A 17,415-nucleotide genomic window follows, 5' to 3' on the forward strand; every position below is an offset into this window, starting at 1 on the left:
CGTTGGACTGGAGGGCGGCATCTCCGGCCTGGATCGATCGCCTCACCGCAGAGGGAGAACAAGGAGGGAAGAGACGGAAACTAAGACTTTGCCTCCATCACAGTGAGGATGTGCTTGGTGAACTCACTGTGGTGGATGTTTAATTTGTGTTTATTGTATGTTTTGTTTTTATTGGTTCTGTGTATGACTGCAGGCAACACAATTTCGTTCAGACCGTAAGGTCTGAATGACAATAAAGGAATCTAATCTAATGCCACCCAGACTGTTCGACACCAGACCGGAGTTTTGACACCACTCCACAACAGTACAACCGATCACAAATGTAACAAAATGTTCATTTACAGGAACACGTTGACTGCTGCAGGATGCAATATAATTAGTTGCAAATCTCATCGGCCCCAGTTAACCTACAACAAATTATAATTAATCAGATCAGATAGAAGGCAGGTACGGGATACCGAGTTGGATGATCAGCCATGATCATATTGAATGGCCTACTCCTGCACCTAATTTCTATGTTTCTATCTCGTGGTCACTGCTCCCTCTGTGAGGCTGTGGGCGGCTCTTAGAAGAGCCTTTGTTTTGTGTTGGAATAAATGGGGTAGTTATTTAGCCGCCGAAGCCGTAGAGAGTGCGGCCCTGTCGTTTCAGAGCGTATACCACATCCATGGCAGTGACCGTCTTGCGCTTGGCGTGCTCGGTGTAGGTGACCGCGTCCCTGATCACATTCTCCAGGAAAACCTTCAACACCCCGCGGGTCTCCTCGTAGATCAGACCCGAGATCCGCTTGACCCCACCACGCCGAGCCAGGCGGCGGATAGCTGGCTTGGTGATGCCCTGGATGTTATCGCGAAGCACTTTGCGGTGCCGCTTTGCTCCGCCTTTGCCTAATCCTTTGCCTCCTTTCCCTCTGCCAGACATGATGCTGCTTCACTCGAGTAGCTGCTCAGTAATAATTTAACTGGTGCTATCTCATTTTATACGCAGCGCCCCGACCTGCCCGAGATACGCAGAGAGTGAGAGGCGGGGAGAGGAGGAGACAAAGTGACAGACAGAAAGAGGGACGTCTCCCATCTTCCAGCTCCGCCCTCGGTTTTTTGCAACAGGAAGACGCCCCACAGACCTAGATTTTGCCGATGACATTGCACTACCAGTAGAGTCGATATAAATCCTTAAAGAGATATCAGCTCTGGAGGAGAGTGCATCAAAGGTTGGATTAAAGATCAGCTGCCAGAAGCCAAAGACCATGCAGACTGGAGACCAGCAGCCAATAGACCAACTGATAATCAATGGGGAAGCTGTGAAAACGCCACAAGATTTACCTTTCTTGGCAGCATAGAACCATATAAAAGAGGTGCAGGAGTAGGCTTATATTATACTGCATTTGTCACGCATCTGCCCACTCACTAATTCCCTCTTCCAAATCGTTAATATACATGGTAAACATTTGCGGCAACACCGAGCCTTGCGGCACTCCACTCGACACTGCCTGCCATTCTGAAAAGGACCCGTTCACTCCTACTCTTTGCTTCCGGTCTGCCAACCAATTTTCTATCCATGTCAACACCCTACCCCCAATACCATGTGCTCTAATTTTAGTCACCAGTCTCCCATGCGGGACCTTATCAAAGACTTTCTGAATGTCTAGATACACTACATCCACTGGCACCACTTCATCCATTTTACTTGTCACATCCTCAAAAAATTTCAGAAGATTAGTCTAGCATGATTTCCCTTTCATAAATCCATGTTGGAAACATAGACATAGAAATTTAGAAAATAGGTGCAGGAGTAGGCCATTCGGCCCTTCGAGCCTGCACCGCCATTCAATATGATTATGGCTGATCATCCAACTCAGTATCCTGTACCTGCCTTCTCTCCATACCCCTTGATCCCTTTAGCCACAAGGGCCACATCTAACTGCCTCTTAAATATAGCCAATGAACTGGCCTCAACTACCTTCTGTGGCAGAGAATTTCAGAGATTCACCACTCTCTGTGTGAAAAATGTTTTCCACATCTCGGTCCTAAAAGATTTCCCCCTTATCCTTAAACTGTGACCCCTTGTTCTGGACTTCCCCAACATCGGGAACAATCTTCCTGCATCTTGCCTGTCCAACCCCTTAAGAATTTTGTAAGTTTCTATAAGATCCCCCCACAATCTTCTAAATTCTAGCGAGTACAAACCGAGTCTATCCAGTCTTTCTTCATATGAAAGTCCTGACATCCCAGAAATCAGTCTGGTGATATTGACGTGGACTAATCCTTTTACTGCTATCCAAATGACCCGTTATTACCTCTTTAATAATTGACTCCAGCATCTTCCCCGCCACCGAAGTAAAGACATTTCCAATCGTCAATCAACAACAGAATTTAAATTTACCAATCCCGCTAATCCCTGTGTTGAACTGGTTGAAATAAGGAGCTGCAGATGCTGGTTCATAATAAAGATTGTGTGTGTGTGTGTGTGTGTGTGTGTGTGTGTGTGTGTGTGTGTGTGTGTGTGTGTGTGTGTGTGTGTGTGTGTGTGTGTGTGTGTGTGTGTGTGTGTGTGTGTGTGTGTGTGTGTGTGTGTGTGTGTGCGTGCCCCTCCCCCCCCCTCTCACCCCTCCCCCCTCTCTCCCCCCCCCCCCCTTCCCCTCTCCCCTCTCTCCCCCCCCCACTGGCATCCCCACCTCAAGACGCTACCCTCCGCCTGGCTATAGGATGCTCCCCCTCCTGAAGCTGCCCCCATCCCCAGCTGCAGGGCACCCCCTCCCTCATCAGCCCACGAGAGCCCCCGCCTGAAGCCGTCCCCCTCTCTCGGCTACAGGACGTTTGCCACCCCCGGGGTGGAAGATTGAAACCTTCACGTGGTCCGCCCAGTTTCGAGTAATGCAATCAACTCGACGTGCACAAACAGAAGATCAAATAGGACAAGATGTCCTACAACTTTAGGCTGTGCACGCCACACGAAATAAAAAGCCACCCCCCACCACACCTTGACAGCCCCCGCCTCAAAGAAATGTTTTGCACAAATTCTTCAGTGAGCCCAGAGGATTGAGAATTACAACAAATTACAACCGCTCAATCTCTATATTAAAATTGTCTCCTTTTTTTATCAACAGCAAATAGCCATCAAGAGGCAGTGAACAGCAGAACACAACAAGAAAGAACTTAATAACTCTCATCTTTAACATTTAAATTGTTCTTATATTTTAAGAGTAATTCACAATTTAAACTTTAATAAATCCTTTTTCCACTTTTCATGCCTGCGTGTTCTTCATCACAATGGGAACCTATTAGGCAGGAATGGCTGTTCTGTGGGAGAGCCACTAAGAGTGCATGGGGGGAGGGAGGTTGTAGGGAGATGGACTGAATGTGTGGGGGGGAGGGAGGGGAATGGCAAAGAGCAGAGTGGGGGGATGAAGGGAGGAGCGATAACTGAATGAACTGCCAGCGTACCAGGCGTGAATTACTGCACTGCCAGTCCACCAGCCATGAGTAAGTGAACTGCCAGCCCACCAGCCGTGAGTAAGTGAACTACCAGCCCACGAGCCGTTAGTAAGTGAACTGCCAGCCCACGAGCCGTTAGTAAGTGAACTGCCAGCCCACCAGCTGTAAGTAACTGAACTGCCAGCCCACCAGCCGTAAGTGACTGAACTGCCAGCCCAATAATCTATTCAGTCCACCCTCTCCCCCTTCTCTCTCACAGTCTGTCACCTGTTTTTGGCAGAATTTCTGGCAGTTTCTCAGCTGCCAGCATCAAAGATCTTAGAGCAGAGCAAGATAGGCCACTCCTGCGAAATACAATGGGCTGACGTGTAGTACGCTACGGTGGGGATCCTGGGCATTTTTCCCCGCCCATTTTAGTAACCGGAGCCTACCTGACCCGACCCGACTCGCAGTGTAATCAATGTTGCGGGGCAACCGTTTGTGTGGGTTAGATTCATAAATCTGTCAGTTCATACTTCTTGTCAAGAATAAAATTTGACTCTGGTAATTGTCTTTTTCAATGTTTTTTAAATCATTTCTTTTTAAATGGCTCACAAGCAGTGTTTGAGTTGATTTTGTAGTAACCGGAACCTACCCGACCCGACCCGACTCGCAGGGTAATTGACATTGCGGGGGAAGTTTTTGTGTGTGATATAGGGTTAGATTCATAATTCTGTTAGTTCTGGAAGCTCATTCCAGATATGGACGACACTCTGATTAAAAGTGTTGCCCTTGAGGTTTCTCTTAAATTTATTCCATCTCACTCTCATCATGTGCCTTTGATTTTTTTAATCCTCTACCCTGGGGGGGAAAAAAAACTTCATTCAATTATCCTGCCCATCAGTTTCTTGTACACATCAAAAAGGTCACTGTTTAGCCTTCAATGCTGCAAAGTATAAAGTCCCAGCCCATCCATCCCTGCACTGGCCCTGCTTATAGCTTCTAGAGAGGAATGTGGTGGGGCGCTTACCATTGGTGGCGCTGCGCTTCAACTCATTGGTAACATGAAATAGGCCAATCGTAGAGCTGCCTCGTTCTCCAATGACCAGACGCCAATAATAAACCTAAATGTGTTTAATTCACACAGTGAGTGCCAGTCATCTGTCATTCTATAAAATACAATTCATAAAGTCATAAATAGGAAAACAACCGTCGCTCCACAAAAGAACTGACATTTAAAAAACCCGCCCAAAAATAACATATATTTTCAGCAATACCTTAGACTTTAAGATATTAATGACACGTTTATGTATGATAATGGATCCCCGCATCCACAGTTATTCTATGCTGACCCACCTACAAAACACACCGAGTGTGAATTAGTTTCACGGTGAGAGACTCCTAGGAATGCATTCTTACTATTTTAAACCGCTAACCTATGGGAACAAGATCGCTCTTTGCATAAACGACATTAGAGTATTGACGGTAGACAAAAATGATGGAGAAACTCAGCGGGTGAGGCAGCATCTATGGAGCGAATACAACTATTTTCGGATCAACTATTGACGATCAATTGTCTAATAACTCTCGGAGCCGTCGCAGCAATGTTTCTCGAATAGAAACCGGGACTCACACGTTCAAAACAACAGATTGCAGTCAATAAAAGTCACTTCACAACTAAAACAGCAGCAGCAACAAACACACAAACATCTTGTTTACGTTAATTCAATCTGAAGGGATGGATCACTGAGATAAGTGTATGAAGATTGAGACAAACTAACGAGAAAGGCGAGGGTGAAGTTTCTGTTTCAATGAGGTGGGCAGGAATGTACTCGCATCTAGATTATACCGGGTTTGGACGGCTCATTTGATCAAATTAAACAGAATGAGAACTATCGCCTGCGAATGAAATATCGAACCAGTTGCATCAATGCGGTGTCCAAATATCAACACAACACTTTCAGTGAGACCGGGCGTGAGCAGAGCCATTAGGATTTCCTTTAGCAGCGTCAGCGCTGTGTGGGTCGTTACTTGGAGTTGGAGTATGTGGTCGCCGCCTTTGTCCCTCCAACCGGCCTCATCATTATGGAGATGGTGTAACTCAGTGTCTGTGGAAGGACTGATCAGCGACTGAGGGGCGCGCGTGGAAAGTGCGTAATAAAGGCGTTTGTTGTCCTTGAACCCGGAGCGCGAGAGAAAAGGGGGCGCAGAGCGAACAGGGGCTGGTCGTGTACACACTATTATGAGCCGTGTTGGCATTTACATCGAAACCAGTTACACTTGACTCACTGAAGTCAGACTCCACTCAGCAGCAGTCTCTGCGGCATCAATTCAGATAAAAGCCCGCAGAAAGAAGAGAACATTGATGTAAAAGGATCATATGATGAGGCCGGTTGGAGGGAGAAAGGCGGCGACCACATACTCCAACTCCAAGTAACGACCCACACAGCGCTGACGCTGCTAACGGAAACCAAACCAGACTTCAGGAAGAATAAAACGGACATGGTACCATTAATTATCGGAGGGGACTGTGTGGAGAGGGTGGCGGATTTCCGCTTCCTGGGAATCCATATTGAGGAGGACCTGACGTGGAGCGTGAACACCTCTGCGCTGCTGAAAAAGGTCCAGCAGAGACTGCACTTCCTGAGGGTGCTCAGGAAGAATAACATCACTCAGAGACTGCTGCTGTCCTTTTATCGGTGCTCCATTGAGAGCATCCTAACATACTGTGTATGCGTATGGTACACCAGCTGCACAGCGGCTCAGAGGAAAGCGCTCCAGAGGGCCATTGACAACGCCCAGAGGATTGTCGGCTGCCCTCTCCTTACCTTGGAGGACTTACACAGTTCCCGCTGCATCAAAAAATCCCAGAGTATTATAAAGGACATTTCCCACCCCGGACACTCCCTGTTTGAACTGTTACCGTCAGGCAGACGGTACAGATCTACAAGGACAAGGACAAACAGACTTAAAAACAGTTTTTACCCCACTGCTATAAAGGCACTAAATGTAGCCGCCAAGGAACGCAGGGGCGATACATACTAAGAGACTGTGAAATCGACAGAAGGATGTAGGGCTGGGTGTTTATGCGTGCTATTTTTATGATATTTATTTTAGTTGTTTATCTTTTTTAAATATTTACCTTGTATGTATCGTTAGCTTTTAGAAATGTTTGAATGGTGCACTGACTGGATGACATTTTACAATTTCGTTGTACATGGTTCATGTTACAATGACAATAAAGAAACTATTCTATTCTATTCTATTCTATTAGAAAGCCACAGCTCTTTCTTCTGCCGGATTAGTGGCTCTTAAAAGAGCCGTTTGTTGTTGGTGGAGAGGTGGAGTTTAGGCGCGCTCCCCGCGGATGCGGCGGGCCAGCTGGATGTCTTTGGGCATGATGGTGACTCGCTTGGCGTGGATTGCGCACAGGTTGGTGTCCTCAAAGAGCCCCACCAGGCTGTGCTCGCGCTAGGTTAGCATTAGCCTGTGGTGGGATGTATATGGCCATGATGATAACCACAGTAAACCCCCGAGGCAGGTAAAACGGCCTACATTTAATCACTAGGCATTCCAGGTCTGGGGAACAGTAGCTCTCTACTGTAGTGTGGTTGGTGCACCAGTCATTGTTGATATAGTTACAGAGCCCGCCGCCCTTGCTCTTACCGGAGTCTTTGTGCTATCAGCACGATGCAGTGCCCGTTTGGTTAGGTCCACAGCCCCATCGGGAACCAGCGCGCTGAGCCAGGTCTCTGTGAAGATCAGCACACAGCAGTCTTTCAGGGATCGCTGGGTGTTGATCCAGAGCCTTACCTCATCCAGCTTGTTGGTGAGTGACCGGACATTTGCGAGGAAGACGCTTGGGAGCGATGGTCTTTGTGGAGCCCTCCGTAGCCTGTCCTGCACCCCCGCTCGCCTTCCACATTTCTGCTTTCGCTCCCGGCGCTTGCTCCGTCTCCTGCCCTCCGGGGTGGTGATCCAGGGGGCTGTTCTGCCCAGCTCCATCGGGATTTTGGTGAGGGTGCTGTAGTACTCACAAGCCAGTTTCTCGCAGCCACGTCCGATATTGAGCAGTTCCGTGCGGCTCCATGTGCGACCCGTCGGGATTGCAATGTGGGTCCTGGATTTCCTCATCCTGGAGGTGAGTTTCTTACTATGGTTTCTGGGGGTACTGGGGTTTCTAGGGGTTCCAGGGGTTCTGAGATTTTTAAATACCTTATTTTCACAGCCGCGTTCGGTACCGGGCTGCTCCGAATTGACTCGGACTTGGGAGCGCAAAGCCGCTGCGTCTGAACGCGCCGCCATCTTGCATCTACATTAACTCTGCACTACGTCCTATTTTGATTTGTCTTGCCAAGGTGTAGCACCTCACATTTATCAGCATTAAACTCCATCTGCCATCTTTCAGCCCATTCTTCCAAATGGCCTAAATCAATCTGTCGACTTTGGAAATCCTCTTCATTATCCACAACACCACCTATCTTGGTGTCTGCATACTTACTAATCCAATTTACCACACCTTCATCCAGATCATTGATGTACATGACAAACAACAAAGAACCCAACACAGATCCCTGAGGCACCCCACTAGTCACCTGCCTCCAACTCGACAAGCAGCCATCCACCATTACTCTCTGGCGTCTCCCATTCAGCCACTGTTGAATCCATCTTGCTACTCCTGCATTTATACCCAACAGTTGAACCTTCTTAACCAACCTTCCATGAGGAACCTTGTCAAAGGCCTTACTAAAGTCCATATAGACAACATCCGCTGCTTTACCTTCATCAATTTCCCTAGTAACCTCTTCAAAAAATTCAAGAAGTTTAGTCAAACATGACCTTCCAGGCACAAATCCATGTTGACTGTTCCTAATCATAAGAGAAACCTCAGGGCAACACTTTTATTCAGAATGTCGTCCACATCTGGAATGAGCTTCCAGAAGAATCTATAGGAGCGGATACAATTATGACATTGGACAGATACAAGGCCAGGAAGGTTTTAGAGGGATATGGGCCAAAAGTAGGTAAAAGAGACTAGCCCAATATGTCAACTTAGTTGGTATGGACAAGGTTTCCATGCTGTACAGCTCTATCACTTTATGACTTGTATTTTATACAATGACAGATGACTGGCACTCACTGTGTGAATTAAAAAGATTTAGGTTTATTATTGTCACGTGTACCAACAGGAAACAATAAAACTTCCCTGCACTGTACTGCAAGGAGACAGGCCTGGAAAACACACTATTTGACCATCACACCGCACAATAATGTAATGACATGGACCTCACACTTCCCTGTGGGGCAACAGATTTCCAACACCAACCCCTCGTGTACAGATAAAGACAGGAACACCCCCTGCACTACACTGTGAAGTCACAGCCCAGTACAGACCACACAGCCTGTGGTCTGAGAGATTTGCACCAGCCACTCCCAACACTGTAAGGGCACAGACCTGCACAAACCATCTCAGAACTGCATGGAGACTGCCCAGTACAGCTCCAGCACTGACAGCAGGGAGATGGACAAAGGGAAATCAGCCACAGTCCAAGACCAAGCTCAGGGAACTGGGTCTCTGCACATCCATATGCAACTGTATCAAATTGCTGGGCATGCATATTTCTGAAGATCTGTCCTGGCCCCAGCACATTGATGCAATCAGAAAGAAAGTGCATCAATGTTTCTACTTCTAAGACTGGGGAAATTCAGTATGCCAACAAATACGTTATTTAATTTCTATAATTGCATCATGGCCTGGTTCAGCAACTTGAACGACCAGAATCAAAGATGATTGGACAAATGGATGAACACTGCCCAGTCCATAAACACACAAAGCTGGAGCAACTGAGTGGCACAGGCAGCATTTCTGGAGAGGTTGACGTTTCAAGTCAAGACCCTTCTTCAGGCTGGTTAGGGAAAAGGGAAACAAGCGATATGGAAAGGTAAAGAACAATGAATGAAAGATATGCAAAATAGAAACAATGATAAAATTAACAGGCCATTCCTAGCTAAGAAGCTAGTGCGTCTTGTGTGGGGGAGGGATAGAGCGAAAGAGACTGCCGGAGCTACCTAAAGTGAGAAACATAGAAAAAGGTGCAGCACAAGGCCATTCGGCTCTTCGAGCCAGCACCACCATTCATTATGATCACGACTGATCATCTAAAATCAGTAGGTACACAAAAGGCTGGAGAAACTCAGCGGGTGCAGCAGCATCTATGGAGCGAAGGAAATAGGCAACGTTTCGGTCCGAAATCCTTCTTCAGACTGATAGGGGGTGGGGGGGGTGAAGGAAGGAAAAGGGGAGGAGGAGGAGCCCGAGGGCGGGGGGGATGGGAGGAGACATCTCGAGGGTTAAGGAAGGGGAGGAGACAGCAAGGGCTAGCAAAACTGGGAGAATTCAATGTTCATGCCCCCAGGATGCAAACTCCCCAGGCGGAATATGAGGTGCTGTTCCTCCAATTTCCGGTGTTGATCACTCTGGCAATGGCGGAGACCCAGGACAGAGAGGTCGGATTGGGAATGGGAGGGGGAGTTGAAGTGCTGAGCCACCGGGAGTTCAGGTAGGTTATTGCGGACTGAGCGGAGGTGTTCGGCGAAACGATCGCCCAACCTACGCTTGGTCTCCCCGATGTAAATCAGCTGACATCTAGAGCAGCGGATGCAGTAGATGAGGTTGGAGGAGATGCAGGTGAACCTTTGTCGCACCTGGAACGACTGTTTGGGTCCTTGAATGGAGTCGAGGGGGGAGGTGAAGGGACAGGTGTTGCATTTCTTGCGGGAGCAACGGAAAGTGCCCGGGGGTGGTACGGGAGGGAAGGGAAGAATTGACAAGGGAGTTGCGGAGGGAGCGGTCTTTGCGGAAGGCAGACATGGGGGGGGATGGAAAGATGTGGCGAGTGGTGGGGTCACGTTGGAGGTGACGGAAGTGGCGGAGGATTATGTGTTGTATTTGCCGGCTGGTGGGGTGAAAGGTGAGGACTAGGGGGACTGCCCTTGTTGCGAGTGCGGGGATGGAGAGAGAGAGCAGTGTTGCGGGGTATGGATGAGACCCTGGTGCGAGCCTCATCTATGGTGGCGGAGGGGAATCCCCGTTCCCTGAAGAACGAGGACATTTCCGATGCCCTGGTGTGGGTACTAATCAAAATCAGTACCCAGTTTCGGCTTTTTCCCCCATATCCCTTAATTATTTCAGCCCTACAAGCAAAATCTAACTCTCTCTTGAAAACATCCAAAAAAGTGTAGTTACAGTGTCTACCCTCCAGTACAAGGAACTGATCCAGAGTCGAGTGAAAATTGGAAAATGATCACCAATGCATCCATGATTTCTGGGGTACACCTCGTTGAGTACGCTGGGATGTAGACCATCACGCCCTGGGGATTTATTTGCCTCCAGTCCCAACGATTTACTAACACCATTTCTTGACTAATGTGAATTAGTTTCAGTTCCTTCCTCTCATTAAATTCTCGGTCCCCTAGTATTTCTGGGAGATTGTTTGTGTCTTCCATAGTGACGACAGAACTAAAGAACTCATTTAACTGTTCTGTCATTTCCTTGTTTCTCCATTATAAATTCATCTCTCTCTGCATGTTAGGGACCTATATTTGTGTTCACTAATCTGATACTATTTACATATCTAAAGAAGCTTTTACAGTCTGTTTTTATATTCCCGCAAGCTTTCATTCATGCTCTTTTTGCCCCTCTTAATTAACCCCTTTGTCCTCCTCCATTGAGTTCTAAATGTTGCGGTTCTTCTCACAGTCCTGGTGTCGCTGTTACGTTCCCGTCCTCTGCACTGACACGGAAACTTTATCTTCTTATTCCCTCTCAGCTTGTCTCTGTCTCCAAATATTTCACCCACAACGTTACATATAGAGCAGACTAATATGAACAAGGTACTGCTGTTGATGTGGTTTAATTGCTGTGGTGAACATGATTTATTAACTGTAACCTCCCGTGTTATAAGTCCCCTGAAATCTCTTCTTATCAAGATCAGTACAAGTTCTCGGTCCTTTCACTGAACCAACTTTTACACCTAAGTGCGGATTTGACCCCGGTATATGAATAATAACCTGTCCACAACCTAATCCCCTTTTCATTAAAATCCAACCGCTGTTATGTTCCATGAATCGTATTTGTTTCGAATGGTTACCAGGTGAAATTAATGGGAGGTTACATTCCCAGAAACTCCTATCAGATAATTAATTCACCCGCAGTCTGTATTGTAAATGGATCGGGATCAAGTGAAGGGTGCAGTGGCTAAACCACATTCACACATTTATAATGTACTAGACTAAGTGGAACCAGTTGGGCTGGTCACCCAAAGCAATATTCCAGCTCACCACCAATTCCAATATTGTTCGCCAGTGGGGGGGGCTTTCTGTTGCACTAGTATGGGTGTTGTGGGCCGAAGGTATTTGTTTCCAGAGGGCTAGTATTGACATTGTGGGCCAAATGGATTCTTGGGCTGGCAGCTCAGTCACTGAGGCCTGGCAGTACAGTCACTCGGACCTGCCAGGCTGGCAGCTGAGAAACTGCCAGAAATTCTGCCCAAAACAGGTGACAGACTGTGAGAGAGAAGGGGGAGATGGTGGACTGAATAGATTATTGGGCTGGCAGTTCAATTACTTACGGCTGGTGGGCTGGCAGTTCACTTACTCACGACTCGTGGGCTGGCAGTTCACTTACTCATGGCTGGTGGGCTTGCAGTGCAGTCACTGATGCCTGGTACGCTGGCAGTTCATTCAGTCACCCCCAAAGATCCTATAGCGGAACAAGTTAGGCTACTCCTGCAAAATGCAATGGGCTGCAATTCCACTCTGATTTTAGTAACCTGAGCCTACCTGACCCGACCCGACTCGCAGTGTAATCAATGTTGTGGGGCAACAGTTTGTGTGGGTTAGATTCATAAATCTGTCAGTTCATACTTCTTGTCAACAATAAAATTTGATTCTGGTAATTGTCTTTTTTAATGTTTTTTAAATCATTTCTTTTTAAATGGTCCACAAGCAGTGTTTGAGTTGATTTTGTAGTAACCGGAACCGACCCGACTCGTAGGGTGATTGACATTGCGGGGGAAATTTTTGTGCGTGATATAGGGTTAGATTCATAATTCTGTTAGTTCATAATTCTGTTAATTCTTGTTAAAGAATAAAATGTTTATAAACACACATACATGAAAATTATATAAATGTATATAATCATATAACACACACAATTATATTTCTTCTGATCCAATAATGAACTTTATTTCAGACTAGACAAGGGACATTAAATAAGAAACATTGTAAATAAGAAACATTGTAAACCTCCCCGCAACTTCACACATGCTAGGCCTTATCCCCCCCGGCACTCCCTCGCCTGCCCCCTCACTACAATGTCTCCCCCCCCCTCCTATTCCCCTCTCCCCGCTGCCCCGGGCCCCGCACTCCCTCTCCCCGCTGCCCCGCACTCCTTCTCCCCGCTGCCCCGGGCCTGCGGATCCAATCTTTGGCCGGAAGCAAGAGGGTGGAACAAAATGGCGGAACAAGATGGCGGAAAAAGATGGCGGGGGCATGTTGCTAAAATGGGTCACAAAATCACCCATGAATCCGCCCATGAGCGTACTACACATTTGCGTGAGAGTAACCCATCTTGCTCCGCTATAGGATCTTTGGTCACATTTTCTTCCCTTCATCCCCCCACTCTGCTCCTTGCCATTCCCCTTCCCCCCCACACATTCAGTCCATCTCCCTACAACCTCCCCCCATGCACTCTTAGCAGATCTCCCACAGAGCAGCCATTCCTGCCTATTAGGTTCCCATTGTGATGAAGAACACGCAGGCATGAAAAGTGGAAAAATGATTTATTAAAGTTTAAATTGTGAATTACTCTTAAAATATAAGAACAATTAAAGATGAGAATGATTGTTATTTCTTGTTGTGTTCTGCTGCCCACTGCCTCTTGATGGCTATTTGCTGTTGATTAAAAAAATAGAGACAATTTTAATATAGAGAGATTGAGCGGTTGTAATTTGTTGTAATTCTCAATCCTCTGGACTCACTGAAGATTTTGTGCAAAACATTTTTTGAGGCGGGGCTGTCGGGGTGGGGTGGGGGGTGGCTTCTTCTTTCCTGTTGTGTGCACAGCCTAAAGTTGTAGGACAACTTGTCCTATTTGATCTTCTGTTTGTGCACATCGAGTTGATTGCATTAGTCGAAACAGGGCGGACCACGTGAAGGTTGCAATCTTCCACCCCGGGGGTGGCGAACGTCCTGCAGCCGAGGAGAGGGGAACGGCTTCAGGCGGGGGCTCTCGTGGGCTGATGAGGGAGGGGGTGTCCTGCAGCGAGGGATGGGGGCGGCTTCAGGAGGGGAAGCATCCTACAGCTAGGCGGAGGGCAGCGTCTTGAGGTGGTGATGCTAGTGGGGAGAGGGCAGTGAGTGACCCACTCATGGCCTCTGGACTCACTGCCTTGGGACCAACTCATGGTCTCTGGACTGACTGACCAACTGATGGCCTCTGGACTTTCAGACTGAATCACAGCTTGTGGGCTGCCTTATGCCCGACTTCTGGAGGCTGACTTTTGTAAACTGAAAACTATAACATCCACATTGAAGAACAGCTTCTTCCTGACAGCTATCAGGCTATTAAACATAACGAAATACTATATTATTTGTACTATTTGTTGATTACACACACACCCTCCACTTCAGACAGACAGACAGACAGACAGACAGACAGACACACCTAATTCACTAATTCACGGTTAATTAGTAAATAACTTGAACCTGGGCCTTTGGCGCTCTTTTTAAATCTTCTTTCCCTTTGACTCACTTACTTCCAGCCAATACTAGCTCTCGCTGCTTCTCTCCTCTCTCCGGCGGTCAGAGCTCAGTCAATCGGAGAAAAGACTGCAGTGTGATTGCCGGCCAATTTCAGTGCAAACAAGAACAGAGGCAAATGTTATCATAATATCGTTTCCATCAATTTATATCGATTTTAATGTCCCCATAAATCGTATGCGGTGCGGATTTACTGATCCACTAGCGAAACTGACGGAATTCAGCTCTGCCCGAGGCTGGATATTAGTCGCTGTTTTCGTAGAGAAGCCTTTGAGTCGATGTTAGAGTTGCTGCATTAATTGTTCTGTAGGTGAGAGGGAAACGGAGTTGGTTTCGAGGAGGATCTCTTACTGTAGGTCGCTGCCAATGTTCTGAGGAATATCTGCCTAAATGTATGTTCCCGCATCAGCCAACCGCTGTTTCATGTTTAGTTTTGAGGTACAACGCGGAAACTGACCCTTCGGACCAGCGAGTCCGCACCGACTAGCGATCCTCACACATGAACACTATCCTACAAATGAACACTTCCTACACTGGTCCCATTTAAAAATAAATTGGATAGTTATATGGATGGGAAAGGAATGGAGGGTTATGGTCTGAGTGCAGGTATATGGGACTAGGGGAGATTATGTGTTCGGCACGGACTAGAAGGGTCGAGATGGCCTGTTTCCGTGCTGTAATTGTTATATGTAGGTATGTTGCAAAGCCTACCTGAAGCGTCTTTGAAAATCTGCCGCTGCGTGTGTGCGCGATTTTGGCGCCGTTTAGAGGGGGCGGGTTTAAAACGCGATTTTCTCTAGGCTGTTCAAATCGAAGATGTTCAGCCTAGTTAATTATTAACGAAAAATCGCTGGAAGACCCCGTCGCAAAAGCTATTATTAGGTTTAAAGGCCTCGTATAATAGTTATAGTAGTTTAAAAATCAATCTCTAAACCCGCGACCGCCAGCAACCGCAGAGTCTCATAAAGCAAATAGCAGAAGTTAGGTTGTATATTTTTACATTAAAAAGGGCTTCTAAAGATCCCTTTATACAAAGTTTAATATTGCGAGTAGCTCAATTTGGGCCCATTATATCGCGCAGTATTTTTCTGGGCATTTGGGGCACAAATCTACCGCAATGTGAACGTTCTAAACCAGCGCGTTCCACAGGGACCCACTGGAAAGCTGATTTAAATGGGCATTTATTTACAGCAATTAAACACTGAATTCCTTCCATTTGGCCTATAAATTAATGTAAATGAGATTTAAAAATCATGTTTTATTGTGAATTATTTGTGAATATTATTTGGACATTTAGGCTATTTAAAAATGTTAATAATTTATTAAGAAATGGATAGATGTTTAGATCTAGTAATTGAAGTCTGAAATTAGCTACAATTAGGTAACTAACTAATTATATGCTTTAATTTCAGGTCATCCAAGTAAGATTATTTTATATTTGTTTCAGAATGCTTCAATCTATGATAACTGAAAATTTCATTCAGTTCTCTTAATTTTTAAGAAAGTTATGGGCTTTTGACTGTTCACGATCACAACTTTTTTGTTATGTCCATAGAAAATCAATAGGGAACAAGATGCTCATTTCCGAGTATGAAAATGGCCATAACTTTTTAAATACTTGAGATATGAAAGTGAATTAGGTGTCAAATTAAACTTATTTTTATGCTTTATCTGATGGGATAAATTACAGACTTGATTTTTAAAATCTCAAAATTTTGTAACATTGCTATTATATGGTTATATTATATGGTTATAAGTGTTTGAAAAACATATTTTTAAACATTTATATCAAACCAATTAACCTACAACCGTGGACGTTTTTTGAGTGTGGGAGGAAACGGGGAGAACGTACAAATTGTGTACAGGGAAGCGCCCGTAGTCAGGATCGAACCAGGGTCTCTGGCGCTGTGAGGCAGTTGGTCTACCGCTCCGCCACCGTGTAGACAACTGAATGTAGTCGGTTTTCGACAACAAGGAACACTTGTCCCGCACTAAACATAATCGATGATCAGCCCTTCCACAGACATGGTGAGTGGCTCTGAAAAGAGCCTTTGGGTCACTATGTTGAGTATCTCTCGCTTACTTGTTCGATCCGCCGGTTTTCTTGGGCAACAGCACGGCCTGGATATTGGGCAACACACCGCCCTGAGCGATGGTCACCCCTCCCAGCAGCTTGTTGAGCTCCTGGTCGTTGCGGACGGCCAGCTGCAGATGTCTGGGGATGATGCGGCTCTTCTTGTTGTCCCGGGCCGCGTTGCCGGCCAGCTCGAGGATTTCAGCCGTCAGATACTCGAGCACAGCAGCCAGATAGACAGGGGCTCCTGCACCCACCCGCTGGGCATAGTTGCCTTTCCTCAAGTGCCTATGAACACGACCGACCGGGAACTGCAGTCCAGCCCGGGACGAGCGAGACTTGGCCTTGGCCCGAGCTTTGCCGCTGGTTTTTCCTCGTCCAGACATCTCCTGATGTTTTGTACACGCAGAATGAGAACATGATCTCATAAATCTGTATGTCAATACAATTTGCTACATCACATAATCATTGCGTTTTTGATTATCATTTTTTATGTAAGTGCATTGCGTTAAGATGTTAATTATACTGCTGCGAGTAAGAATTTCATTGTTCCGTTCACGGTACATATGACAATTAAATACTCTTGATTGTTTGACCACCTTGAACCCCGGGCAATACAGCACAACACATTTAATTTACGATTTATTTGGGCCGGTAACCGATTACAAAAAATGATCCTCGGCATCAATTAGCGATCGGTCACTGTGTAAACGGTGTCGGATTATCGTCCGGTTCATTTTCATAAAAATCGGAATATGGGTGACTGTGAAATGTTCCTCCTTGAAAGACTGGACGAATTGCCGAGTGGAAATGCAATTCAGTACACTTACAGAGATGAAGACAATAAAACAGCAACTACAGCACTAATCGGCTGGCCGTGGGCATAATTTATGATGACTGGGTAGACAAAAATGCTGGAGAAACTCAGCGGGTGAAGCAACATCTGTGGTGCGAAGGAAATAGGCAACGTTTCGGGTCGAAACCCTTCTTCTGACTGGTTTATGACGACTGGGACAAGCTGACGTGAGTTTTACTTCTGTTTGATGAACAGGAACGCAACATGGATACCGGGAATATCCTGCGTACATCGGAACATTTAATCACTAA

At 46.4% G+C, this 17,415-nt stretch overlaps 1 protein-coding gene and 1 pseudogene across 1 annotated transcript; both read right to left on the minus strand.

The window, feature by feature from the left end:
* Positions 1-548: 548 nt before the first annotated feature.
* The window catches only part of LOC116968401, a 45,782-nt pseudogene continuing 28,915 nt past the window's right edge, over positions 549-17,415 (minus strand).
* Positions 16,211-16,717, minus strand: LOC116968569 (histone H2AX-like). The gene has a single exon (XM_033015340.1). It carries the CDS (start codon positions 16,692-16,694, stop codon positions 16,314-16,316), a length of 381 nt encoding a protein of 126 aa, XP_032871231.1. The 5' UTR covers positions 16,695-16,717; the 3' UTR covers positions 16,211-16,313.

This window comes from Amblyraja radiata, chromosome 45 (assembly GCF_010909765.2).
Source record: "Amblyraja radiata isolate CabotCenter1 chromosome 45, sAmbRad1.1.pri, whole genome shotgun sequence".
Taxonomy (NCBI): Eukaryota; Metazoa; Chordata; class Chondrichthyes; order Rajiformes; family Rajidae; genus Amblyraja; species Amblyraja radiata.

Excerpts from the sequence above, each read along its gene's own strand:
- LOC116968569 (XM_033015340.1), bottom strand. The coding sequence starts at position 16,694 with ATGTCTGGACGAGGAAAAACCAGCGGCAAAGCTCGGGCCAAGGCCAAG.